The 22367-nt window shown below is 57.0% G+C and overlaps 1 protein-coding gene across 1 annotated transcript in view; it reads right to left on the bottom strand.

The window, feature by feature from the left end:
* Nucleotides 1-14354, bottom strand: part of ADAMTSL3 (ADAMTS like 3) — a gene marked incomplete at both ends in the record, with an annotated part of 105926 nt that extends 91572 nt beyond the window's left edge. The window contains 1 exon segment of the mRNA XM_081114674.1: nucleotides 14286-14354. Within this exon segment, the coding sequence (XP_080970800.1) occupies nucleotides 14286-14354 (69 nt within the window).
* Nucleotides 14355-22367: the final 8013 nt, after the last annotated feature.

Consider the following 22367-nt stretch of genomic DNA (forward strand, 5'->3'; position numbering starts at 1 on the left):
AAAAGCCCGGCTGGTGTGGCTCAGTGGGTGAGCATCGACCTATGAACCAGGAGGTCACTGTTCGATTCCCGGTCAGGGCACAGGCCCGGGTTGCGGGCTCCATCCCCAGTAGGGGGCGTGCAGGAGGCAGCCGATCCATGATTCTCTCTCAACATGGATGTTTCTATTGCTCTTTTCCTCGCCCTTCCTCTCTGAAATCAAGAAGAATTATATTAAAAAAAAAGAAAGAAAGAAAGAAAAGAAGTAAAGGAAGATATGCCTATGGTAGCGACAGGGAGGGCGACTCAGCCAGTAGCTATTGGCATTGATGCCACTGGTTGTGCCAAGCGAGACACCCAATCAATGAGCTCGAAGACTGTCTCTGGTTTTTTTTCAAGTGTCCATGGATCATTCACCAGGGCAGACCATACCCTTAGACATAAAACACCTCAACAAAGGATATACCTGACTGGGTAGCTCAGGTGGTTAGAGTGTCACCCCGAAACATCCAGGTTGCAGGGGCAACCAAGGGATGTGTTTCTCTCACATCGATGTTTTTCTCTGTCTCTCCCTCTCTCTCCCACTCTCCCTAAAAAAAAAGGAAAATATCTTCGGGTGAGGATTAACAACAACAACAACAAATAATAATAATAATCGTATCTAATAAAAGAGAAACATGGTAATCAGCGTACGACCGCTACCCTACCCATTGGCTAATCAGGGCAATATGCAAATTAACTGTCAGCCAAGATGGCGGCCAGCAGCCAGGCAGCTTGAAACTAACATGAGGCTTGCTTGCTTCAGTGACGGAGGACTCCAACGTTCCCCGCCTGCCGCTGCAGGCCTCTGAGCTGCAAGCAACTATGTAACAAACATAGAAGCTAAACAAAACCCCAGAAACCTGCTGGGCTTCAGCCAGCAGGATCGCAACATTGTAAGCAAAGGCCAGAAACCTACTTTCAGCAGCGGAGGCCTAAGAGCTGGAGCCAAGCCTCAAAGCTAAAGCTGGCCCAGAATAAAAAAGAAAAAGAAAAAAAGGAGCGGTTGGGAGCTTCAGCCACCCGCCAGCCTGAAAACAGCCCTCAGCTCCTCACCCAGACTGGCCAGGCACCCCAGTGGGGACCCCAACCCTAAAGGGTGTGTGACCAGCTGCAAACATCCATCATCCCCTCACCCAGGCTGGCCAGGCACCCCAGTGGGGACCCCCACCCTGAAGGATGTGTGACCAGCTGCAAACAGCCATCATCCCCTCACTCAGGCTGGCCAGGCACCCCAATGGGGACCCCCACCCTGATCCAGGACACCCTTCAGGGCAAACCAGCTGGCACCCACCCATGCACCAGGCCTCTATTCTATATAGTAAAAGGGTAATATGCCTCCCAGCACCGGGATCAGCGGAGCCGCGAGACCTCCCAGCACCGGGATCAGCATGACAGGGGGCAGCGCCCAAACCCCTCCCCTCCACGGGCCCTGCTCTGTGTGTGACAGGGTAGAGCCATAACCTCCCCATCGGCCCTGCCCTGAGTGTGAGAGTGGCGGCACCCCAACCCCCTGATCGGCCCTGCTCTGTGGGTGATAGAGGGTGGTGCCCCAACCCCCTGATGGGCCCTGCTCTGTGCATGACAGGGGGCTGCGCCCCAACCCCCTGATTGGCCCTGCTCTGTGCATGACAGGGGGTGGCGCTGCAACCTCCCCATCGACCCTGCCTTGAGTGTGACAGGGGGCGGTGCCCCAACCCCCCAATCGGCCCTACCCTGAGCGTGACTGAGGGTGGAATCACAACCTCCCGATCACCCTGCTCTGTGTATGACAGGGGGCGGCGCCCCAACTCCCCAATCGGCCCTGCTCTGAGCCCGACCAGGGGCTGCACCTAGGGATTGGGCCTGCCCTCTGCCACCCGGGAGCAGGCCTAAGCCAGCAGGTCGTTATCTCCCGAGGGGTCCCAGACTGCGAGAGGGCACAGGCCGGGATGAGGGACCCGCCCACCCCCCGAGTGCACAAATTTTTGTGCACCGGGCCTCTAGTTATATATATAAAAGCCTAAGTGACCATTACGACCCGTAGACCAAATGGCTGGTCGACCAGTTGCTATGATGCACACTGACCACCAGGGGGCAGACTCTCAATGCAGGACCTGCCCCCTGGTGGTCAGTGTGCTCCCACAGCCAACCTCCCATGGCCAGCCAACCTCCAGCAGTCCCTACCCCAGGCCCACTGGCCCCAATCGGCCCCGATCACCAGCCAGGCAGAGGGGCCCCACCTGTGCACAAATTTGTGCACCGGGCCTCTAGTAATGATAATAATAATAATAATAATAATAATAATGAAGCTACAGATATAAGAAAATATTTGCAACCCACATCTCCCATTAAGGGGATTCTACCGCACTGAAGAAGTCCGAACGCCGTTCTATGTCCTCGCCTTCCTATGAAAGGGGAAGGAGGGGAGAACCTGTGAACTCTAAACGCTAAACACAGGTTACGGCTCCATTTGCACTTTCACCTCCGAGTCCAGTTTCATATGAGTTCCCATTAAGGTCACTTTCCTTTCCTGGTTTCAACAGGGATGGTCGCCAACGGATTTTTAACGGAATCTCAGAACCGCGTGCTAATCCCACCGTCTCCCGTGACACGACAGGGTTCTGAGCTCATCCAGGGTTTCCATATGAGTTTTAAGAAAAGGTGCCATATGCCTTCGGAAGGACATGCTTCCCTTGGGTATTCCGGGAGTAGAAAACACTGTTAGTTTAGCATCCACTGCCCGGCCAGTGTGGCTCAGTGGTTAAGCATCAACCTATGAACCAGGAGGTCAGGGTTTGATTCCCTGACACATGCCCGGGACACATGCCCGGGTTGCGTGCAGGAGGCAGCCAATCAGTGATTCTCTCTCATCATTGATATTTCTGTCTCTACCTCTCCCTTCCTCTCTCTAAATAATCAATAAAAAACATATTTAAAATTTGTTATTGTTTAAAGTATTACATATGTCTTCTTTTTCCCCAACTGACCCCTCCCCCCCCCCCCCGCCACTCCCGTCCCCCAGGACAAGCCCCCACCGCCCCAGTGTCTGTGTCCATTGGTTGTGCTAATCTGCATGCGTACAAGCTCTTTGGTTGCTCTCTAACCCTCCTCCCCCCTCACCCCCACCTTCTCTCTGAGCTTGGAAAATCTTTCTACAAAAAGAAAAAGAAGCCCTGGCCGGTGTTGTTCAGTGGATAGAGCCTCGGCCTGTGGGCTGAAGGGTCCCGGGTTCGATTCCGGTCAAGGGCACGTACCTGGGTTGCAGGCTCCTCCCCAGCCTGGGCCCTGGTCGGGGCGTGTGCAGGAGGCAGCCCATCGATGTGTTTCTCTCACACCGATGTTTCTCTCTGTCTCTCCCTCTCTCTCTAAAAATCAACGGGAAAATATCCTCAGGCGGGGATTAAAAAAAAAAAAAGTAAGTAAATAAAAAATACACATGTATTTAAATTCACTCCTTTAAAAAATAAATTAAGCAAGTGTCCGGTTGCTAAGGACGCTGCTAAGACCCTCCAGGCAGCACAGGCCAGCAGCCAGGCGCATAGAGGCCACGCTAAGGGCCAGGCCTCCTCGTTGGGGCTGAGCGGAGCCCGGGGGGCCTGGCCACCCCCTCCCCGCCCAGCGCTGTCCTGGCTCTGACCACCGAGGCTGCTAATGCACCCCCGAGGGTGTCCACAGTGTGCACAGCCCAGAGCCCCACCCAAAGCTGCGAGCAAGGAGCCTGCCCCAGCCCGGCCTCCTCCCGATGGGCAGGGGCCCTGGAGGGCGACCGCTCACGGCCACCGAGCTCCTCCAAGGGGCGAGGCCTGTGGAGCGAGCAAAGGTGTGGGCGGCACAGATCCAGGCTGCCTCCCGCGCGCCCCCCACCGGGGATCGAGCCTGCAACCCGGGCCTGTGCCCTGACCGGGAACCGAACCCGCGACCCTTCTGTCCGCAGGCCGACGCTCTATCCACTGAGCCACACCGGCCGGGGCTAGGGCCCCAGGTGTGATTCCCAGTCAAGGGCACGTCCCTCGGTTGCAGGTTCCCCGGCTGCGGGAGGGGCAGGTGCGGGAGGGGCAGGTGCGGGAGGCCCCCGATCGATGTCTCTCTCTCTCTCCCCTCCTCCTCCCTCCCGCTGCCTAGAAATCAATGGGGAAACATCCTCAGGTGAGGATTTAAAAAACAAACACAAAATGTCACGACACAGAGGTCCCCATGTCCCCCCGGACACCGCGCCCTGAGAGCCTCACCTGGGCCTCTCCTCCGGCCCAGGAGGGAGACGCGGGCGGCGGGAGATGTTACTTCTTATTTATTTTTTTAAATATATTTTTATTGATTTCAGAGAGGAAGGGAGAGGGAGAGGGAGACACATAGACGATGAGAATCATTGATCAGCTGTCTCTTGTCTCCCCCCCCCCCCGTCTTCCCGCCCCCCACCCGCACCCCAGGATCGAGCCTGCAACCCGGGCCTGTGCCCCGACCAGGAATCGAACCCTGACCTCCTGGTTCCGACCGGGAATCGAACCCTGACCTCCTGGTTCCGACCGGGAATCGAACCCTGACCTCCTGGCTCCGACCGGGAATCGAACCCTGACCTCCTGGTTCCGACCGGGAATTGAACCCTGACCTCCTGGCTCAGACCGGGAATCGAACCCTGACCTCCTGGTTCTGACCGGGAATCGAACCCTGACCTCCTGGCTCCGACCGGGAATTGAACCCTGACCTCCTGGCTCAGACCGGGAATCGAACCCTGACCTCCTGGTTCTGACCGGGAATCGAACCCTGACCTCCTGGTTCCGACCGGGAATCGAACCCTGACCTCCTGGCTCTGGGGTCGGCGCTCAGCCAGCCGGGGCGGTTGGAGACTCCAAACAGCGCGGCCCTGGGCTGCCTCCCCGCCCTCCCCTCCCCGCCCCGCACACACCAGCAGGTCAGCGGCGCGACTTCTGTTTCCCAACGTCAGCCAGGAAGCAGGAGAGCAGGCGTTTTCCAGGGGCGCTCGTGAGAGAGGGGGTGCCCCTTGCCCAGGAGAGGGGGTGCCCCCTGCCCAGGAGAGGGGGTGCCCCTTGCCCAGAAGAGGGGGTGCCCCCTGCCCAGGAGAGGGGGTGCCCCTTGCCCAGGAGAGGGGGTGCCCCCTGCCCAGGAGAGGGGGTGCCCCCTGCCCAGGAGAGGGGACCGTCAGCAGCAGGTGAGGGAGCGGCCCACACCGCACCGCCTTCTCCTGGGCTCAGCGCGGCTGTCCCCGTCCCGGGGCAGGAACCAGGGAGAGCTGCGGGCCTACTGGGTGCAGGTGCGCCTGTGAGCATGCCCACCAGCCCACGGAGGTCTCTTCTCCTCTCCGCCCCCTCGGGTCTCTGTGTTTTGTTTGTTAGTGTTTTTATTTAAATATTTTTGTTGATGTCAGAGAGGAAGGGAAAGGGAGAGAGAGGAACATCAATGAAGAGAAAATCATGGACCGGCTGCCTCCTGCACCCCTCTCCCTGGGGATGGAGCCCGCAACCCGGGCCTGTGCCCTGACCGGGAATCGAACCCTGACCTCCTGGTTCCTAGGCTGACGCTCAGCCACCGAGCCAGCTTCGGTCAGAGAGCCCCCCACCGGGAGGCGGCCTCCGGGGAAGGGGCTGTGGGTCCCAGGCGGGAAAGAAGCATCTGCACTGGAAGGAATTTGGGTTGAACAGACAAGGCGCCTCGGACCTGCCTCCAAGCCCACACGTTTCCCCTTCTCTCTCCACACGAGGAAGGATGACCACAGGCATTGCCAAGCCCTGCCGGTGTGGCTCAGTGGATAGAGCGTCGGCCTGCGGACTGAAAGGTCCCGGCTTCGATTCTGGCCAAGGGCACATGCCCAGGTTATGGGCTCGATCCCCAGTAGGGAGCGTGCAGGAGGCAGCTGATTCATGCATGATTCTCTCTCATCATCGATGTTTCTAGATCTCTCTCTCCTTTCCTTTCTAAAATCAATAAAAAAATATATAAATAATAATATAGTAAAATTGTTTTTAAAAGAAGTTGTTGGAGAACTATTCCCCTCATCCTCCCCCCCAAAAGCTGTTCCCCGTTTATTTCACCATCAAAATCTTTCAAACCCTCACAGGAAGGTTATTCCTGTCCTATGAGCACAGATCCAGAAAAGAAAAAAGAAAAAAAGAAAGTGGAAAATGCTCTCATCCCTTTCATGAGGTCAGCAAAGATCTCGATATGAACCTGAGAGGCACTAACCAATATTACTCATCACTACAGATGCACTGCTTTTCCGGAAAGTGTTTGCAAACCAAGTCCAGCTGAACACGGTTCGATGGCCGCCCCCACGTCACCACAAGATGGCCGGCAGGGGAGGGCAGTTGGGGGGAACCAGGCCTGCGGGGAGGGCAGTTGGGGGGAACCAGGCCTGCGGGGAGGACAGTTGGGGGGAACCAGGCCTGCGGGGAGGACAGTTGGGGGAACCAGGCCTGCGGGGAGGGCAGTTGGGGGAACCAGGCCTGCGGGGAGGGCAGTTGGGGGGAACCAGGCCTGCGGGGAGGGCAGTTGGGGGGAACCAGGCCTGCGGGGAGGACAGTTGGGGGGAACCAGGCCTGCGGGGAGGACAGTTGGGGGGAACCAGGCCTGCGGGGAGGGCAGTAGGGGGAACCAGGCCTGCGGGGAGGACAGTTGGGGGGAACCAGGCCTGCGGGGAGGGCAGTTGGGGGGAACCAGGCCTGCGGGGAGGGCAGTTGGGGGGAACCAGGCCTGCAGGGGAGGGCAGTTGGGGGGAACCAGGCCTGCAGGGGAGGGCAGTTGGGGGTGACCCAGGCCTGCAGGGGAGGGCAGTTGGGGGGAACCAGGCCTGCAGGGGAGGGCAGTTGGGGGGAACCAGGCTTGCGGGGAGGGCAGTTGGGGGGAACCAGGCCTGCAGGGGAGGGCAGTTGGGGGGAACCAGGCCTGTGGGGAGGACAGTTTGGGGGAACCAGGCCTGCAGGGGAGGGCAGTTGGGGGCGACCAGACCTGCAGGGGAGGGCAGTTGGGGGCGACCAGACCTGCAGGGGAAGGCAGTCATGGCCAAGTACAGTCCGTGGCAAAAAGACAAGGATGAATCAATACTGGGAAACCAGCCCAGCCAGTATAGCTCAGTGGTTGAGCATCCACCCATGAACCCAGAGGTCCCAGCTTCGATTCCTGGTCAGGGCACATGCCCAGGTTGAGGGCTCGATTCCCAGTGGGGAGTACACAGGAGGCAGCCAATCAATGTTCTCTCTCTCATCTATGTTTCTATCTTCCTCTCCCTCTGCCTCCCTCTCTCTCTACATTAAATAAAAACACATTTTTAAAAAAAGGAATTGGGAAACCTATGAATGGGATTCATTGTGTTAGTACGTTGGAGGAGGAAAAGAATTTGACCATCTAGACCAGGGGTGGGGAACGTCCGGCCGGCCGACCGTATAAGGCCCACGCAATCATTGGGTCTGGCCCGGCCAACGCATTAGGGGTGAGTTAACCAAACGGACAAAACAAAGCAGGCTAATATTTAAGTTGATCATTTTGTACGGCCCGCGAATGATGTTATAAATATCCAAATGGCCCTTGTTAGAAAAAAGATTCCCCAGCCCTGATGGAGACAGCTCTGAGGAACCCACAAACCCCGTGCGGGGAACTCCAGCTTCATGTGCGGGCCCCTGACCACAGCTGGTCCGAACGGGAACACAGCACCCAGGCACGTAGAAATACTCCTCATAGACCATTTAAAAGTATAATTCAAAAGCATACACAAAATAGAGTGTCATCGCTTGTTATATGATTCAGACGTATATACGTTAACCTTCTAAGAAGAATATTAAAAATAAACACCCCCAGTCATAGCCGGTGTGGCTCAGTGGATAGAGCCTCGGCCTGCAGACCAAAGAGTCCCGGGTTCGATTCCGGTCAAGGGCACGGACCTCAGTTGCAGGCTCCTCCCCGGCCCGGGCCCTGGTCAGAGCGAGTGCAGGAGGCAACCCATCGATGTGTCTCCCTCACATCGATATTTCTCTCTGTCTCTCTCTCTCTTCCACTCTCCCTAAAAATCAATGGGAAAATGTCCTCTGGTGAGGATTAACAAAAATTAACTAATTAATTAATTAATAATAAATAAACACCCCCAAATCCTAACAACCAATAGAATTAAAGGTGATTTCCCCCCCCCCCATTTTTGTCTTTTCCTATGAAGCTATGGCAATGAGCTCAACCACGTGTTTACAATAAATAAGTTTTATGTCTTTTTAAAAATATATTTTTATTGATTTCAGAGAGGAAGGGAGAGGGAGAGAGAGAAAGAGAGAGAGCGAGAAACATCCATGATGAGAGAGAATCACGGATCAGCTGCCTCCCGCACACCCCCTCACTGGGGATCGAGCCTGCAACCCGGGCCTGTGCCCTTGACCAGAATCGAACCTGGGACCCCTCAGCCCCCAGGCCGACGCTCTATCCACTGAGCCACACCGGCCAGTGCAAGTTCCATGTGTTTAAATCAGGGGGAGGGGGAAACACAATGGAAATTTCAGGAGAGAGAGGGAAGAGAACGTAAAGAGTCCCTTCCGACTGCCAAGCCGTTTTTATTCGTAACATGGAGTCCTTCTTCCTTGTTTTTCTAGGATTCTCTGCGTAAGAGGCTCTGCCGTTTCTAGCTGCAGGCTGGGAGCCGTCGGGGACGGGCCGGATGAGCCGCTCTGGGCTGACGAATTCCAGAGGGTAATTGCATAAAATACTTGGAGAGGAAACTGCCTGATGCTGCCACGCTATTTATGGAAATTAGCAAGCATCTCTGTAAAAATAAACCCGGGGCAGTGACAACCGTAAGCCCTGAAATGTGGTTTCCATAAGCGGTGCGCTCCGGGCGCCAGGACCCGCGGGCCGGGAAGGGGCCAGGCAGCCTCCTTTCTCTCCTACAAGGCAGGGACCTGGCGCGGGTTTTTTCTCCTCTTGTGTCTTTTTGGGTTTGTTTTTAACTGATTTCAGAGAGGAAGGGAGAGGGAGAGGGAGAGAAACATCCATGATGAGAGAGCATCCTGGATCGGCTGCCTCCTGCACGCCCCACGCTGGGGATGGAGCCTGCCACCCGGGCCTGTGCCCTGACCGGGAATCGAACCCGGGGCTCTTCAGTCTGCAGGCCGATGCTCTATCCACTGAACCAAACCAGCTAGGGCTCCTCTTGTGTCTTTAATCTCTCGTTTTCTCCTGGCTGCTTCCCGTCGAAGGACATATATACTGAATGTTCACTTTGCTTAAAAACAAACCAACCGCCCTAGCTGGTGTGGCTCAGTGGATGGAGCATCTGCCTGTGGACTGAAGGGTCCCAGGTTCGATTCCGGTCAAGGGCACAGGCCTGGGTTGCGGGCTGGTCCCCAGGAGGGGATGTGCAGGAGGCAGCCGATCCCTGATTCTCTCTCATCATGGATGTTTCTCTCTCTCCTTCTCCCTTCCTCTCTGACATCAATAAAATATATTTTTTAAAAAACAAAAAACCATGATCCTGTTTCTCTCTCCAACGGGTTATTTATTTCCTTTAGTCGGTGCCTCTCCTTCCAGGTCCACACCTTCTCCCCGAAACTCCTCCAACTCCTTCCAACTCAACCAGCCCATCCCCAAGACCAGGGCGAATTTTCACCTTCGAGGGTCCCCTCACCCTGGCTCAAACCTCCAGGGATTTTGCATTTTTCACTCCCCCCCCCCTCCCATGGACTCCTTTTACTTTTCTACAATTTAAATATTTTGTTTGCGTGACTCATGGGCTAGTGGTCAGCGCCTCTCGACACAGAATGTCAAGCGATGACAATGAGCTCAACCCACGGTCCCTCGCTTGCACCTGTTCCGTGGACAGGGCTCAGCAGGGGAGGTGCCACGGAACGTGGCTGGGGAGTTCTGTGGGAGGATCAGAAGATACGGCCCGGCCGGTGTGGCTCAGTGGTTGAGCATCGACCTAGGAACCAGGAGGTCAGGGTTCGATTCCCGGTCAGGGCACAGGCCCGGGTTGCGGGCTCGATCCCCAGTGCGGGGCGTGCAGGAGGCAGCCGATCCGTGATTCTCTCTATCATTGATGTTTCTTTTCTCTCTCTCTCTCTCCCTTCCTCTCTGACATCAATAAAAATATATTAAGAAAAAAATTTTATAGAAGATATGGAGACCATGCATATGAGAGTAAGGAGAGAAGCAGATGGAAAGGATACCAAAAAATACCAAATAATAAAATTAATAATAATAATAATAACCAGGTCCTACCACAAATTAGTTGGTAGCATAAGCAGCCCTAGCCGGTTTGGCTCAGTGGATGGAGCGTCGGCCTGCGGACTGAAAGGTCCCGGGTTCGATTCCGGTCAAGGGCATGTACCTGGGTTGCGGGCACATTCCCAGTGGGGGGTGTGCAGGAGGCAGCTGATCGATGTTTCTCTCTCATCGATGTTTCTCTCTATCCCTCTCCCTTCCTCTCTGTAAAAAAATCAATAAAATATGTAAAACATAAAATAAAAAAATAAAAGGCCAATGCAAGTGTTTTGGGCTCTCTAACCACTGCTCGGCGGGACCCAACTCACGCAAGAGGAAATGGACAAAGATTACCATCTCCCTCTCCCTCCATCTCCTGGACCCACTATCTCCTGGCTCCTAGGTCCATGCTGAGCCACTGAGCCACACTGGCCGATCCCACCCACATCTGCAGGCCCCGCCCCCAGAAGAGCAGGCCCCGCCCCCTCTCCGGGGTTGATGCCTCCCGAGTGCCCCCTGCAGCTTCGCAGCGGAATTACAGGCGATTCCTCGCGAGTGACCCCTAGAGGTTCCCCGCGGAATGACAGGCCGTTCAGAGGGCCTGTCACATGTGTACTATCCTCTCATTAGGAGGTAGATGCCGGTTTTGTGCGGTTTTGTTGGTTACCTTGTTTTCACATCACAGCGGTTTAGCTGCTCCAAGCAATTCTAGGCGGTACATAGCCCCTCCCCGCTACAGACGTGGAAAAGTGAGGTGCAGAGAGGGGTGAGTGACAGGCCGAGAAGGGGTGGGGCTGGGGGTCGAACCACGGGCGCTGTGGGTGATGAAGACGCCGGCCTGGAACTGAAAGGTCCCGGGTTCGATTCCCAGTCAGGGCACAGGCCCGGGTTGCAGGCTCGATCCCCAGTGGGGGGTGTGCAGGAGGCAGCCGATGGATGGTTCTCTCTCATCATAGATGTTTCTCTCTCTCCCTCCCCCTCCCCCTTCCTCTCTGAAATCAATTAAAAAATATATTTTTAAGAAAAGACCTGGCATCTCCTTTTTTCTTTTTTTTTATATTGTTTTATTGATTTTTTACAGAGAGGAAGGGAGAGGGAGAGTTAGAAACATTGATCAGCCGCCTCCTGCACGCCCCCTACTGGGGATGTGCCCCCAACCCAGGTACATGCCCTTGACCGGAATCGAACCCGGGACCCTTCAGTCCGCAGGCCGGCGCTCTATCCCCTGAGCCACACCAGTCAGGGCCTGGCATCTCCTTTTACGACGTTCTGTGCACACGCCCCGTACATGGAAGCCCACGGATGTGGAAAACTCCAGAAGAGGTTATGAGTCAGGCTGGGCAGATGCTGCTTTTGGCCAACGGTCAACAGGCTGCCTCACAGCACGTTTTTTACTTTATTTACTTTTATTTTTTAAAATTTATTTTTGTGAATCCGCACCCTAGGATTTTTTTTCCATTGATTTTTAGGGAGAGTACAAGAGAGAGGGAAAGACAGAGAGACACATCTATGGGTTGCCTCCTGCACGCACCCCGACCAGGGGAGGAGCCTGAAACCGAGGTCCATGCCCTTGACCGGAATCGAACCCGGGACCTCTGTCCTGCAGGCCGATGCTCTAGCCACTGAGCCAAACTGGGTAGAGTTAAAATATTTTTTAATTTATTTCAGAGAGGAAGGGAGAGGGAGAGAGAGAAACATCCATGATGAGAGAGAATCTTGGATCAGCTGCCTCCTGCACGCCCCACACTGTGGATGGAGCCCGCAACCTGGGCCTGTGCTGTGACCGGGAATGGAATCCTGACCTCCTGGTTCATAGGTGGACGCTCCGCCACTGAGCCACACCCGCTGGGCCAGAAGATATCTATTGACATAGGATCATGGAGAAGCACAGATCACAAGGGACAAGGACAGAAAACATGGACTTCGATAAGCGGTCACAGGAATCACAGATTGGAGCGGACAGAGGCTGGAAGCAGAGCCCCAGAGGCAGAGAGGTGTGATTAATGCACCCGGGCATCTGTTCGTGCGTGCATGCTCCCTTCACGGACGTTAAAGCTCCTACTACGTGCCAGGCCCTTTGCTAGACCCTGAGGGTACGCAGGCCCCAAAATTACGTCAAACGCAGGTGGCTTCCTGGTTCCAATTCACACAAGACACGTGTGGGCTAGCCTGTTCCACTCACACATGACACGTATGGGCTAGCCTGTTCCATTCACACAGGACACATATGGGCTAGCCTGTTTCATTCACACAGGACACGTGTGGGCTAGCCTGTTCCACTCACACATGACACGTATGGGCTACCCTGTTCCATTCACACAGGACACGTGTGGGCTAGCCTGTTCCATTCACACAGGACACGTGTGGGCTAGCCTGTTCCACTCACACAGGACACGTATGGGCTACCCTGTTCCATTCACACAGGACACGTGTGGGCTAGCCTGTCCCATTCACACAGGACACGTGTGGGCTACCCTGTTCCACTCACACATGACACGTATGGGCTAGCCTGTTCCATTCACACAGGACACATATGGGCTAGCCTGTTTCATTCACACAGGACACGTGTGGGCTAGCCTGTTCCACTCACACATGACACGTATGGGCTACCCTGTTCCACTCACACAGGACACGTGTGGGCTAGCCTGTTCCATTCACACAGGACACGTATGGACTAGCCTGTTCCATTCACACATGACACGTGTGGGCTAGCCTGTTCCATTCACACATGACACATGTGGGCTAGCCTGTCCCATTCACACAGGACACGTGTGGGCTCGCAGCAGCCCTCAGGACACGACACTGACTATGCTGTGTGTGTTCTGTACCTTCAGATCTGAGACTAAAACGCCTCGACCCTCGCTCGGCCACACGCACAGCTGTCTGACTCTCAATGCTTTACAGACTGGGGATTTCACAGGACATCCGGCTGGCCCAGCCGCCTGGGGGAATGGGAAAACCTGGCCGTCATGGGCCTGTGCCCCCACCGGGCGAGGAGCCGCGGGAGGGGAGCTCCTGGAGGGGGCTCTGCATGGATGAAGCCGGTGCCAGCCACTGGGCACTGACCCCACCACTCCCTACTGTCTCGCAGGCAATGCCAGCGTCACTCCCGTGAGCCGGCCCTGTCGGCGAAGGGGATGCGAGACCGACGGGAAAGACAGGAGTCTAAAGGAAAGACTGCAGCCCTGGCCGGTGTGGCTCAGTGGATAGAGCATCGGCCTGCAGACTGAGAGGTCCCAGGTTAGATTCCCGGTCAGGGCACATGCCCGGTTTGCGGGTGCAATCCCCAGTAGGGGCGTGCAGGAGGCAGCCGATCCATGATTCTCTCTCATCATCGATGTTTCTATCTCTCTTTCCCTCTCCCTTTCTCCCTGAAATCAGTAAAAATATATTTTTAAAAGAGACAGCTAACAATAAATCTTGGCCTAGTCACAGTTTTTTAAAAAAATAAAGAAAATACTGCAAAACAGCGTGGTGTGTGCGGACCAACGTAGACTCAGCCCACGGACTGAGGGGCCGAACTAAGGCCCCGGGCCCTGAGCGCTGCCCATTCCCGGCCTCCAGGCCTCTCTGCCCAGCACATGCAGACCCCCCTCCACCACAGCCCCCCATCACCGCGGACACATGGAACCCACAGAGGTACCGAGGCCCCGGCTCAGGCCTCAGAGGGGTCCCTGGGGATGTGGGTGACGCCTACAGGCACGTCACCCCGAAATCCCATTCGCTGGAGGTGAGAGAATGGTACATTCTCTCTGGGGTATTAGTAACGGATGCATTGTAGACACGGAAGCACGGAGCAGAGTGTGGAATCTCGGAGGGAAGGCGGGGGAGGGTGGTGGGTGCGAGGGGATCAACCAAAGACCATGTATCAGTATGTATGTATGTATGTGTGTATGCATGGCCCATAGCCCCAGACAATGGGGGTGGGGGAGCTGGAGAGTGTCAGTGGGGGGAAAGGGGACATCTGTAACACTTTCAACAATAAAGAATGATTGAAAACACACTCACACACAAATCACAGCCCATCTGAGGTGACGGAGAACGATGCTCCTACAGAAACGGAAGTCCACCCCCCACTCCCTCTCCCCTCCCTGGTACCTGCAGGAGCGCCCAGTGCCTGAAGACCATCCACACCAGCAGCCACCAGCGGCTCGTCCAGGAAGCCATGGGGGCCGGCATCCCGGGGGGTCTCAGGTGGAGCCTACGGGAGAGGAAATGGTCGGTGTCCAACGGACTCTGGCCCCCGGTCCCGCCCCCACGACATAACAGACCCACCAGAGGGAGCCTGGCGAGGTCTGTGTTGGTTGAGGATGGGGCTGCCTACCACAGGGGTAGGAGCTGCCTGGGCGCTCTCTCTCTCTCTTTTTTTTATGGTTTGGAAGTTCTGTTTTATTTACTTATTTATAATATACTAGAGGCCCGGTGCACGAAATTTTGGGCACTGCGGGGAGGGTCCCTCAGCCCGGCCTACGCCCTCCCTCAGTCCGGGACCCCCGCTCCTTACCGCCCACCTGCAGCAGAGGCGGGAGAGGCTCCCACCACCACTGCTGTGCTCACCGGGAGCCCGGCTTGTGGCTGAGCAGCGCTCCCCCTGTGGGAGCACACTGACCACCGGGCAGCAGCTCCTGCCTTGAGCGTCTGCCCCCTGGTGGCCAGTGTGTGTCATAGCGACTGGTTGTTCCACCATTCAGTTGATTTGCAGATTAGCCTTTTATTATATAGGATTTGTACTCATTTCAGAGAGGAAGGGAGTAGGAGAGAGAAACATCAATCATGAGAGGGAATCATGGGTATCGGCTGCCTCCTGCCCACCCCACACTGGGGATGGAGGCCGTCACCCAGGCATGGGCCCTGACCAGGAATTGAACCCGAGAGCCCTCAGTCCACAGGCCGACTCTCTACCCACTGAGCCACACCAGCCAGGATCTCTCTAGGGTGCGACCTCATCTTGTCAGGGGGGCAGCTGGGCCTGCCTCCGTGTGCAGCCCACGCCCGCTGCCTTCCAGAAGCCTCTTTCCAGCTCGGCCGTCAGCAGCGGGTGTGGCCACTGGCAACCGGCTCAGGAAGCCGACTTGCAGCCAAGGGTGAGGCCACCTGCCAGCTCCTGCTGCTTCGGGCAAAAAGGAGTCTCAGGCAGCCCTGGCCGGTGTGGCTCAGCGGATAGAGCATCTGCCTGCGGGCCAAAGGGTCCCGGGTTCGATTCCGGTGAAGGGCACCTACCTCCGTTACAGGCTCCTCCCCTCCTACTCCTGCAGGAGGCGACCCATCAATGTCTCTCTCACATCGATGCTTCTCCCTGTCTTTCCCTCTCCCTTCCACTCTCCCTAAAAATCAATGGAAACATATCCTCGGGTGAGGATTCCCCCCCAAAATGCCTCCCTGGCCCAGGAAGCGAGCCCAGAGAGGGCAAGGGACCTCCCTAAGGCTGCACAGCAAGAGAGTGGCTGCTCCAGGGCTGGAATGCATGACTTCGAAGGCTCCAGACTTCCCCACCCGGCGACACGGAGCCCCAGGCTGCAGCCAGAGAAGCAGCCGAGACTCCCCCTGCAGGGAGGGCGAGCGGCCGGGCCCTGCGCCCCCCGGAGGGCGCCTGAGGTTACTGCAGAGCCTCCGGAGCGGGCGATCCCAGCGGCAGCGGCCCTGCCTGAGCGGAGGCTGGAAAAGCCGCAGCCACCTCGCCTCGCCTTGGCCGGGCCGGTGTCCGGGGGCGGGCGGGTGGCTCGGCTCCATCTGGAGAAAGCATTACGGGCCCGGCCTAATGCGATCCGCAAATGTGCTGCCGCTTCCGACCCGGGGCGGCGGCTCCCGGCTGCAGGGAGGGGGCCAGGCCGGGGGCCGCGCGCCCCTCGCCGGCTCGCTGGCCCCTGCGTCCGGGGCGCACGGCCTCCGCTCCCCGCGCCCACCTTCTGCGCCGCCGGGCACGTCGCCTCCCCCGCCCCCCATCTCCGCCCTTTAGGCGCTTGCGACCCGCGCGGCCAACCGGCGGGACCTCCCGGCTGCCTCCCTCCGGTTTTACCTGGACCCCCCAAAGCTGAAAGTCCCCCCAAAACACTCCAGAGGCCGCTCCGCCCGCGCAGAGCCGGGGACGTCCCTCCCCGCATCCTCCAGACCCAAGGAGTTTTTTTGGGGGGGAAGGTGGGAGGGGCCTAACATCAATATTTATTTTAAAAGTTTGAATTGTCTAAAATTGTCTAAAGTGTCCCCAACCTCTGAGAGACCCGCCCCGTCTTACCCGCTGGGTGGGGGAGCCCCCACCCGGCCCTCCCGCGCGCAGCACCCACCTGGCACCGCGGATGCGTCCGGAACGGGGCAGCCTGGACGGCGCGGGCGAGACACGTGCTGGGGGGCGGCCCCGCGGACACCCGGACACCCGGTGCGGACCCGGCCGGACCTTCCCCGACGCCGGCCTCCAGCCGCCGCGCCGCCGCCGGGAAGCGAACTGGGGCCGCGACGGCCGCCCCGCCTCCCCGCCCCTCGGGGCGCGCGGCGCGGCGCTGGCGGGGACCCAGGGCGCAGGGCGCCGGGCGCGCGCGGCCACCTGCACCGCCGGCAAGTGCACGGCGCGCCCCGCGGGGTCGTCGGCGGGAAGGGACCGGAGGGCCCGGCCGGGCGCCCGCAGACGCGGCTGGATCGCGCCCCCGCCCGCTTCCTGGAAGCCACTCCTCGCCGGGCCGGCCGCCAGGCGCGGTGCCAGAGCCGGGTCGCCGCCGGCGGGTGCGCTGGGAGAGGCGGGCGGCCGTGCGAGCCAGCCGGGCGCCCCGCCTCCGTCGGAGCCGGAGTGGGGATGCCGCCCCCCGCCCCCCGCCTCCCCCCCCACCCCCGCGACCTCCGGCCCCCGCGGGCCCCCTCCGCCCGGGCGCCGGCTCCGCTCAGGCAGCCCAGCGACCACAGGACGCTTGCCCGGAACCGCTGGCTCCCTCCGCGCTCCGGGCCAGGCGTGAGCGAAGCCGGAGACCAGCGCCCCTCCGGGCGCAGCGCCCGGCACAGGGGCCGCGGGACTCCGGAGGGCTGGCCGCCCGCGTGCATCTGGCTGCCCGGGGCCAGGAACCGCCGAGTAGGGCCACCTCTTAGCCGGGAACCCGGAGCCGCTTGCATTTGAGCCGAGCTGGGCTGCGTAACGGCTCTGCAACTGCCCCCAGAGCGGGGCGCCCACGCCTGTGATTTGGGGGGAAATGGTGGCGGTGTCACCAGACAAGCAAGGGGTCCGGGCGGCCTGTCCCTCCCTGAGCCGATGGGGCCGAGACAGGCTGGCATCGTCTGTGAGCGTTGATGCCATTCCCGCCGGCAGCGTGGGGAGCAGCAGGTCACCCACAAACATCTGCTCTGCCCCCACCACAGGCGGCTGCTTACGCTGGGGAGAAGGACAGAGATGTCATGGGAAGGAGGCAAAGGGTGGGCCAGGTGGGCGGTGCACAGGCAATGCGGGCTGGGGGTTTGCAAAGGCCTGTGGGTGTGCAAAGGCTGGGGGTCTGCAAAGGCCTGTGGGTGTGCAAAGGCCTGTGGGTGTGCAAAGGGCTGTGGGTATGCAAAGGCCTGTGGGTGTGCAAAGGCCTGTGGGTATGCAAAGGCCTGTGGGTGTGCAAAGGCCTGGGGGTTTGCAAAGGCCTGTGGGTGTGCAAAGGCTGGGGGTCTGCAAAGGCCTGTGGGTGTGCAAAGGCTGGGGGTCTGCAAAGGCCTGTGGGTGTGCAAAGGCCTGTGGGTGTGCAAAGGCCTGTGGGTGTGCAAAGGCCTGTGGGTGTGCAAAGGCTGGGGGCCTTCTAAGGGCTGGTGACATGCAAAGTCCTGGGGGCCCTGGTTTCTGCAACCAGGTTGTTATGTTTCCATGGTAACAGGCAGCTCCCAGGTGGGGAGATCGGGCTGCCCTTCCAGATGAGCTCCCAGGTCCCACTGCAGCTCCCAGCCAGGCTAGAGGGCGCCTCCTCTACTCAGAGCAGCACAATCATGGTTAACCGAGCGTGATTCCTATTTCTTATCATTCTAGCTGGCCCCCAATATTCTATTTCTACCGTATTAGGGTGAATTTCCTGTGGGCTTTGGAGGTGATGAGAACTAAGGCGAAACATCTGTCCCTGGCCTGGGGCCAGTCTCAGGGGCACAAAGCCAAGGGCAGGGGATTGCTCGGAAAGCCCCCTCTTCCTCCCCCCCACCCCCCCACCCTCCCTCCCATGCCCTCACCCACGTGCCACAGTCAGCATTTCCTGGGGTGCAGAGTGTGTGCCAGGCACTGTGCCCACTTCCTATTGCAGCTAGTTAGTGTGAGACATGCTCACCCGTCCGAATTCAGTGACAGACTCGGAGACAGAAGGATGGTGCAAAGGAGGTACAGGCTGGGGGTACAGGCACGTTTGGGGCAATGAGTGTGGCCTATTTATCTGGTCCCTCCTCTGGTTCCTCATTGGCTGAGTACTAGGGGGTCATCTAGGTCATCTAGGTCTGGCTGTCTCCTATTGGTCCATCTATATATATAAAAGCCTAATATGCTAAGTGTCCAACCAATCGACCAGCCGCTATGACGTGCACTGACCACCAGGGGGCAGACGCTCCAACCGGTGGGTTAGCTTGCTGTTGGGGTCCGGCCCATCAAGACTGGGTGAGACAGGCCGGACACACCCTGGAGCCCTCCTGCAGTCCCTCCCTGGCCTCTAAAATATTTCTTCTAATTAAATTCCTTTCAATGTGCACGAATTCGTGCAACGGGCCTCTAGTTTTTAAAAAATTGGGGTGAGGCCTTTTCTAGTGGTCGCCACCTTCCCTTTCCACCCAGATGCTGGCCCATGCCCACAGTTCTTTGTTCCTGTATCCTCTTCCCTCCTCCCTATATTCTGTTGGCCCCTCAAGGAAATTCAACAAATCCATCAAAAGCCGACCACGCTGGAGATGGATCCCAGAGGCCCACTTCCTACTGGTAGGAGCATCATTCCCATTTTCCCCCCTGAGCACACGGGGGCTCAGGGGACCGATCGCCAGGACATAGTGAGATGCAAAGCCAGGATGGAGCCCAGAGCTTCTGATGGTGCCCTGTTGCCACAGGTGTGCACCTGTGCACAGGTGAGTCTCTTTATTATTTATTTACTAGAGGCGCAGTGCACGAATTTCGTGCATGGTTGGGGTCCCTAGCGGCTGCCGGCTGCTGGCCAGGGCCTCCCTTCCCCCAGCTGCCTGCCGCCACCGCCGGCCCCGGGGCTTCCCTTACCACCCACCTTGGCCTGGCGCCACCTGCTCACCTGCTCCACCATCCCGCCATGGTCCCCCTCTCATCGCTGCTGCCAGCGCCATGTGGCTGACGCCCGCCATATTCTGCACCGCCCCCTGGTGGTCAGTGCATGTCTAACTCCCTCTCGGTTGAACTCCCACCCATGGGGACAATTTGCATATTAGCCTTTTATTGCATAGGATACACACACACACACACACACACACACACACACTGAGTGGCCAGATTACGATGACCACCCCATCAGTACTTCATTGATGCTTCCAAAAATACTGAATATTGAAAACTTCCTAAGCAAATACTCTCAAGGTTTTATTATTATTATTACTATTATTATTTGTATAACTAATTCACTTCATTGTACTGATGGGGTGGTCATAATAATCTGGCCAGTCATAGTAATCTGGCCACTCATTATATATAGATATAGATAGATAGATTTCAGAGAGGAAAGGAGAGGGAGAGAGAGAAGCATCAATGCTGAGAGAGAATCCTTGATCGGCTGCCTCCTGCACGCCCCCTGTTGGGGATCAGGCCCCGGGCATGTTACCTGGCCTGGAATCGAACCTAGGACCCTTCAGTCCGCAGGCCGACGCTCTATCCCTGAGCCAAACCCGTTAGGGCCAGGTGAGCCTCTTCAGTCACCACGCTTGCGTTCAACAATCTGCTTGAACTTGTGAGCAGGGGAAATGCTGGGTCTGCTTCCTGCCAGCCTCAGGCCACAACGCCTCTTGTCAGCAAATCCATACGTAACGTTATTGGTTGTTGTTTCTCTTTCAAAACACGTTCTTTCGCCCGGCCGGTGTGGCTCAGTGGTTGAGCATTGACCTATGAACCAGGAGGTCATGGTTCGATTCCCGGTCAGGGCACAGGCCCGGGTTGTGCGCTCGATGCCCAGTGGGGGACGTGCAGGAGGCGGCCGATCCGTGATTCTCTCTCATCATGGATGTTTCTCTCTCTCTCTCTCTCTCCCTCTCCCTTCCTGTCTGAAATCAATTTGAAAAAGAAAAAGAGAAAGCCAGCCTGGCTATCACGGGGTCTGCTGCAGAAACCACATGAATATTCAGGGTGAAATGGAGAACTCAAAGGGACATTATGCTCTGAGTGGCGGCTGCGCTGAGCGGGGCTCCCAGCGCTGCCCTCCGGAAGGCGCCGAGAAGGCCTCTGAGCGGGGCTGGCTGGGGCACCCCCGCCGCTGTGATGTCAGGGCAGACCACGGCTCCCCGGGGCGTCCTGTCTCTTTCCCCCTGGGCAGTTTATTTTATTATTATTAATTTTCAATCCTCACCCGAGGATATTTTCCATTGATTCTTAGAGAGAGTAGAAGGGAGAGGGAGAGACAGAAACATTGATGTGAGAGAGACACATCCATGGGTTGCCTCCTGCAAGAGTCCGACCAGGGCCCGGGGCCAGGGAGGAGCCTGCAACCAAGGTATGTGCCCTTGGCCGGAATCGAACCCGGGACCCTTCAGTCCACAGGCCGATGCTCTAGCCACTGAGCCACACCGGCCAGGGCTTCCCTGGGCGGTTCAGATTCCGTAGCCAGTCCCCTCCCGGGAGTGCCCCAAGTTACGGATGGAGGCCAGAACTGAGTCTTTGGCTCCCACAGGGTCTGTGGCCAGGCCTGGACCGGTGGTGAGCTTTTTTGTTGTTGTTTAACTCTTACTTAGGCCATCTTTTATTTTTTTATTTTATTTTTTAAATATATTTTATTGATTTCAGAGAGGAAGGGAGAGGGAGAGATAGACACATCCATGATGAGAGAGAATCACGGATCAGCTGCCTCCTGCACACCCCACACTGGGGATCGAGCCCGAAACCTGGGCATGTGCCCTGACCAGGAATCGAACCCGGGACCCTGCAGTCTGCAGGCCGACCCTCTATCCACTGAGCAATACCGGCCAGGGCTGGTGGTGGGTTTTTTACTATAGCGTCAGTGTTCTCTACACTAACCTTCTGTCCTTTTTTATTTTAATACATCTTTATTGACTTTTTTTACAATATACAAAATAAATCTATTACCAGATTGTAGATACAAAATAATCAGCCATTTACATGCAATAAACATTAATATTTCAGGGGAAAAATTTAAATATAGTAATATTACCAAAACTGCACTAACACAGTATAATACCACAGAAGTTGCAGGAAATAGTGAAAATCTGCAAATAACAGGATTACTTCTATTATATTCCACATATGAATGAGATCATGTGATAGTTATTTTTCTCCGACCGCCTTATTTCACTTAGCTCAATGCTCTCCAGGTCCCTCCATGCTGTTGCCAATGGTAAGAGTTCCTTCTTTGTTAACCACAGCGTAGTATTCCGTGGTGTAGATGGACCACAGTTTCCTAATCCACTCGTCCGCCGATGGGCACTTGGGCTGTTTCCAGATCTTAGCAGTTGTAAACGGTGCTGCTATGGAACATAGGGGCGCATATGTCCTTTCTGATGGGTGTTTCTGGTTTCTTGGGATAGATTCCTAGGAGTTCACCTACTGTCTTGAGGGCCAGGAGACAGGGTCTTGTCAAGGGCAGAGTGCGATGAGGTCAAAGGCAGCAGCAGAATGGTTCCCATGGAGACCATTCTCTCCACATTCTGGGGCTCCTGTCATCTTGAGCCTCACGGAGCCGGTTGGCAACCCGCTGGGCCAGCAGGAAGGCGGGGCCTCCATCCGGCTCTGGGCGGTGCCTTTTCTGCTTCCTGTCCTGACCATCCTTTTCTTTTAAAAAAATAAATAAATTTTTTTTATTGATGTCAGAGAGGAAGAGGGAGGGAGAGAGAGAGAAACATCCACGATGAGAGAGAAGCATGGATCGGCTGCCTCCCGCACACCCCCCACTGGGGACCAAGCCCACAACCGGGCATGTGCCCTTGACCAGAATCAAACCTGGGACCCTTCAGTCCGCAGGCCGACGCCCTATCCACTGACCCCAACTGGCTAGGGCTGTGGGCGACAAACTG

The sequence above is a fragment of the Myotis nattereri genome (assembly GCF_964212035.1).
Source record: "Myotis nattereri genome assembly, chromosome: 21".
Taxonomy (NCBI): Eukaryota; Metazoa; Chordata; class Mammalia; order Chiroptera; family Vespertilionidae; genus Myotis; species Myotis nattereri.